Source organism: Populus euphratica, unplaced genomic scaffold (genome assembly GCF_000495115.2).
Source record: "Populus euphratica unplaced genomic scaffold, PopEup_1.0 scaffold29.1, whole genome shotgun sequence".
Lineage (NCBI taxonomy): Eukaryota > Viridiplantae > Streptophyta > Magnoliopsida > Malpighiales > Salicaceae > Populus > Populus euphratica.
Window position 1 is genome coordinate 427,331 of NW_011499888.1, and position 5,774 is coordinate 433,104.

At 31.0% G+C, this 5,774-nt stretch overlaps 1 protein-coding gene across 2 annotated transcripts; it reads left to right on the top strand.

Moving 5' to 3' along the window:
• Positions 1-1,843: 1,843 nt before the first annotated feature.
• LOC105130654 (GDSL esterase/lipase At1g71691-like) lies at positions 1,844-4,306 on the top strand. Of its 2 annotated transcripts, XM_011033250.1 has the most exons (5): positions 1,845-1,988; positions 2,028-2,190; positions 2,777-2,898; positions 3,287-3,779; positions 3,877-4,306. In XM_011033250.1, exons 1-5 carry the CDS (start codon positions 1,920-1,922, stop codon positions 4,110-4,112), a joined length of 1,083 nt encoding a protein of 360 aa, XP_011031552.1. In that variant the 5' UTR covers positions 1,845-1,919; the 3' UTR covers positions 4,113-4,306. The 2 variants fall into 2 exon arrangements, with proteins under 2 accessions (XP_011031551.1, XP_011031552.1); XM_011033249.1 differs by having other exon boundaries at positions 1,844-2,190.
• Positions 4,307-5,774: the final 1,468 nt, after the last annotated feature.

Sequence of the window (5,774 nt, forward strand, 5' to 3'; positions counted from 1 at the left end):
TTTTTTTTATTTATATTTTTTTATGAATAATAAAATAAAATAACATTCAAGAAAATCTTAATGAATCCAAAATTGGGTTACAACAGTATGGTTGATGATTACTTTGTTTAATTTTTAGAATGAACCGAGATATGAAATGTGCCTCAATCTATGGAAAACTTTACCCTATAACTAATTATATACAAATAATCCACAATATATGAGAAATTATTCTCTCTCTTTCTGTAAGTCAGAGATAGCAGTAGTAAACTGCGTATCTAGAATTTCCCTTTCGTTTTCAACCATGCATTAATCATTATTAAAAAACAATGGCTAACTATAAAGTGGTAGCTAGCTCATTAAATACAGATGGGTGTAGTTTTCTCCTTTTTCCAATGAGCCTAGCTATCCGAGATGATTACTTTGTTTAATTTTTAGAATGGACCGAGATATGAAATGTGCCTCAATCACTTCACTAATGGGCTCTAGCCATTTAAGAATTAGTGCTCCACTCTCAGGTTGTGCTCGGATTGATGAACACAGAACGATAGTATATATATATATATAATTTTATATTTGAAATAAATATTAAATTCAACGTTAACAGTTTGTTAAGTCATTTTATCTTGGTTTCGTTGAGATTGAATTCAAAGGGAGCCTTTATTACATCTGTTGATCACCTGTCTTCGTATAAATGGTCATAAGTAAACCTTGTTCTTTCCTTTTCAGGTTGGAGTATGAGCAAGAACAGGTCATGGAATCATGAATTAAAAAAACTAGAATCTTCTCTCAGTGCTTCAGAAAATGAATTAAAAACCAAAGTAACAGATCCACCCTTTGTTCTTCTATAATTTTCACATTTAAAAGTATAAATCTTCTGCAAGTCTAGCCCATGCAAATTTCAAGGGGGTTGGAAAAAGAGAAAGAAAGAGATAGTGGGGGACTTTGTAAAAAATTAGGGTTTGTGTTGTTAAGGGTATTTTTATAATATTGTTTTTAATGTTAATTTCAAAGGAAATTAATATGCTCTCTTGATCATTTTTTAGCATTTGAATTCTATGTAGAATTCAAATTAATATCCTCAAAAAGATTTTAAACACATGAGTTGATTTAACTCTAGAAATTAAATTTAATTTCAAGAATTTCAAATGATTTGTTAATGATTTTGTTTTTTAACTTTCTCCTCATAAATGTTTTTTATATCCCAAGTCATGTTATCACCAATAAATCCTAACAATTGATTTTTTATATATATTATTTTTTTACTATTGTATATGATTAAAAATAAAAAATAAAAACAACAAAGAAAGGTTAGATAAATTTTTCATTAAATGAATCTAACCATAACAATATCAATAAATTCATTTCTCACCATATTAAATTCATATACAACAAAATTAAACCATTTCATCACCATAATAAAGATACATGTCAATTTGAATTTAAAAATTTTAAAAAATTAAAATATAATTTTATGTTGATTTATCGTTTATAATAATAATAATAATAATAATTTATATGCTTAGATTTGTGTTTAGAATATTTTAATAGAATTTTTTTCTCTTGTTATTCTATTCCTATACTATCATATTATTAAATCAATTTTGAAAAAAACTTTTATATATGTATATTATTAAATTATAAAAGTGGATTTAGTAATATATATATATATATATATATATAACTAGGGGGAAAAGGGGGATCAAGATGTGGAAAGACTGAAGATATGCCTGCATGTATTTGGGTGCCCTGCACATATCCTAGTGTAATTACTGCAATGGAGAAAACAGATGACTACATTTACTAGATCTCAACTACCCACCATACATCGTCTATTAAAGCTCCTTCGCCCTTTCGCAGTCACAAAAAACCTCAACTCTTACATAACAACACTTCGAAATCATATTTTACAGTCTCTCTCGCTGTCTCTCTCTCTCAAGATGGCTACCTTCAAGCTGCCCTGCATGCTGGTGATTTTCTTGGTGTTTGGTGTCGGTTTAGGCCAAAATGTGGATCCATTTGGGCCAGTAGTGGGAAGGAGAAGGGAGATGGTGCCTGCTATGTTTATATTTGGAGACTCACTCATTGACAATGGCAATAACAATAACCTTCCTTCTTTTGCCAAGGCCAACTATTTACCTTATGGTATTGACTTCAACGGCGGTCCTACTGGCCGTTTCTCCAATGGTTACACCATGGTAGATGAAATTGGTAAATCTCCACTGCCCTCTTCTTTGGTTGTCTTTGCTTTTGAGTCCAGAATGCCATGCAGACATAAATACACTTTTTGTCATGGTCATATCGGTTCCCTTTTATCTTCCTTGATAATCAGATAAAAGATTTAGACTTTAGAAGGGGCATCTTTCTTTAATTAAAGAAGTATCTACTTTCTTTTCTTGCAACAATTTCGTATTTTAGGACTTGCGATATGTGGAGACAGGAGAACGACGTTTAGCAAGTTTGAGGAAATAGTCTTTCTAGACTTGAATTCTGTTTCATCTTATTTTGGTCACCTATTGCTCCTCTTTCATATTATTTTCTATTGGTTTCTTGAAAGGAAAAGCCTTTCCAGATAAGCAGCCAATTCTCAAAATTAGCAGTGATGCCTGTTAAGTAATGCGATTACATACATCTTCTAGGAAAACGAAATTCTATTGAAAAATGAAATGGGAAGTTGGCTTCGCACACGCATCTGTGAAACTCAATTAAAGGAATTTGGCCAACAGTATGATGCCACCATAATGGAATCTCTCCAATTTATGATTATCGTTTTTTTTTCTTCCATTTTCTTTGGCAGCTGAACAACTAGGACTTCCTCTAATTCCTGCATACTCTGAGGCATCAGGAGATCAAGTGCTTAATGGAGTCAACTATGCCTCTGCAGCGGCAGGAATCCTTGATATCACAGGCAGAAATTTTGTAAGCATATCCACTCATACATGTAGACTTAAGTAGAATTATGCATCATCATGCAGAGTTAAATTTTGCTTCCATTTTATAACACTTTTATGCTCCTAGAATACATAGATTTTGTAGACATGGTTCATTATACTTGCTCCGTTGATCTAGTTATTATGCAATTCACCTTCAAATGTATCTGCAGATGGTGCATTTAATGCACAACTTAATTCCTCGCTGTTGACAAATCACGCAATTTAGAGTGACAATAAATGACCATTTTGAATTCACAGGAATCGAATATAATGCAGCATAAATATGGTTGACCTACACACATGATCAAATTAAACGTGCATGGCTGCACTAATGAAACATCGGCTGATGTTGTGTGTATGGTTTTCTTGATCAGGTAGGTCGCATACCATTTGACCAACAGATAAGGAACTTTCACAATACACTTGATCAGATTACAAATAATCTTGGAGCAGACGATGTGGCTAGGCAAGTTGGACGGAGCATCTTTTTTGTGGGGATGGGCAGTAATGACTACCTTAATAACTATCTCATGCCTAACTATCCAACTCGGAATCAGTATAATGGCAGACAATATGCAGATCTCTTGACTCAAGAATATAGTAGGCAACTCACTACACTTTACAATCTTGGAGCACGGAAATTTGTTATTGCGGGATTGGGAGTCATGGGGTGTATCCCCAGTATCTTGGCCCAGAGCCCTGCAGGAATCTGCTCAGATTCAGTTAACCAGCTAGTTCAACCTTTCAATGAAAATGTGAAGGCTATGCTCAGCAACTTCAATGCCAATCAGTTGCCTGGTGCAAAATTCATTTTTATTGATGTCGCTCGTATGTTTCGAGAGATCCTCACTAACTCCCCAGCCTATGGTAAGTGCCCCATGATTCTAATTTTTGGTGTAAATATTGGTTCTTGAAAGTATTTTTAAATCCTTGCTAATGTTTGTTTCAACTATTTTTTATGTAGGATTTAGCGTTATAAACCGTGGATGCTGTGGCATCGGGCGAAATAGAGGTCAAATTACATGTCTTCCGTTCCAAACACCTTGTCCTAACAGAGAACAGTATGTGTTTTGGGATGCATTCCACCCAACAGAAGCTGTGAATGTTTTGATGGGGAGAAAGGCCTTCAATGGGGACTTGAGCATGGTCTATCCTATGAACATAGAACAACTTGCCAATCTTGATATTGAGTCCAATTAACGGAAATCCTAGTTCCATTTCATGCCATCTTCATAATTTTTATTACGTTACTGATCTATAAGAGAGTAGTAGTTTATTTTACATCAGAAATAAAGAACCGTTCTGCATGAGTATGTTCTAATTGCTACCATTAATGATAATGCCTTGCAAAAAAGCCTCTGTTTTGGATACTTTGCCTTTTTGGTTTGATTGTTTATACTGAGGTCTCATATCATACTTTTAAAGTTTTGAGGTGGAGATAATCTCATTGTTATAGCATTTCTTAGTTACCACCTAGCTAGCTTTGCTATGTTTTTCTAATTTTTAGGCATTGTTATAAAATTTAGACTAGCAAGCACACTACAGAAAATTAATAAATAAATATAGAAATACCAAGAAAATATTTCTCTCCGTAAAATTTATTGGAAATTTACCAATAAAAATATTTTCTCGGTATATATTGAAAGAATTATAGCGGGAAAAAAATAATTAAAACAAAGCAAAAAAACAATGATGTGTCATCTATACCAACAGAATATTTATACCAATAGAATTACCAATGAAATAAATTTTTTCAGTAAAATCATTAGTAAACTGTGAACACTATTAATCATGTCAATTATAAAAACAATCACCAATTGAAAATTTCTTCAGTATTTTCCAGAAAGTTGTGAAATTGTTTATTTTTTAATTGCACTGTGAATTAATGTTCTTTACAAGTAAAATAACTGACGTATTGAAAAGTCGTAGGTGTTATTTGATAATTTTCTGAAAAAAATTTATTAAATTAAATATTACAAACGAAATCACCGTCGGATTGAAAAGTCATTAGTGATATTTGACGGTTTCTGAAAAGTTTTGATTAAATTAAAATTTTAAATTAAATTACAATTTGAATCACCATCGGCAAAACACTTTAATAAAAAATTTAGAATCCCTAATTTCACAACAAACAGAACTCTTTTCTTCTTCTTCTTCTCTATATGTAAAAAACATCAATATCCATTTCTTTTTCTTCTCTTCTCTCCTCAACTTCTTCTCTTCTCCTCCATACTGAGGTATGTATTCTTCTCCTTTCTTTCTTTTTTCTTCTTATTTTTTAATTAATATACTTTATAAATTTTTTTCTCTTTATAGCTTCATTTACAACCACATTATAGTAAGTTTTTTTTACTATATTTGGTTTTTTTTATTTTATTATTGTTTTTGTTCTTAATAATTGTATGAATATTGTTTTAGGACTTTTTTTAATATGAAATCAATTTTTAGTTGATTTATTTATAAGATTTTTAATTTTTTAACAATCATAACTTCATTTTTTTCATATGAATTTTTTTAGTTGAATTTATTTTTTTGTGTTCTTTTTTTGTTGTAAATTTATCTTAGGACGCCAGAAATCCATTCTTTCCATTTAAATTATATTTTTAAGGTCGCCGCGATGTCGGGTGCGACATTGGGTATTATAGAGTGGTGATTTAAATTAATTTAAATATTTTATAGTTTTGTAAAATAGATTTCTAAAAAAATATATTTTTAAATAATTACCAATGAATTACATACTGTATTTTCTAAAGAAAATACCAACAAAATAAAGTGGGTAATTTATTTTATTTTATTTTACACTCTTTTTCCATTAGTAAATATATCAGTAATAATATTTTTTTATTACCGATGGACAAAAAA

What these genes read in the sequence shown, in the direction of transcription:
- LOC105130654 (XM_011033249.1), top strand. Translation starts at nt 1,920, where the DNA reads ATGGCTACCTTCAAGCTGCCCTGCATGCTGGTGATTTTCTTGGTGTTT. An exon ending in ATATCACAGGCAGAAATTTT is followed by an intron (nt 2,899 to 3,286) that starts GTAAGCATATCC and finishes TTTCTTGATCAG; the next exon opens with GTAGGTCGCATACCATTTGA. An exon ending in CACTAACTCCCCAGCCTATG is followed by an intron (nt 3,780 to 3,876) that starts GTAAGTGCCCCA and finishes TTTTTTATGTAG; the next exon opens with GATTTAGCGTTATAAACCGT.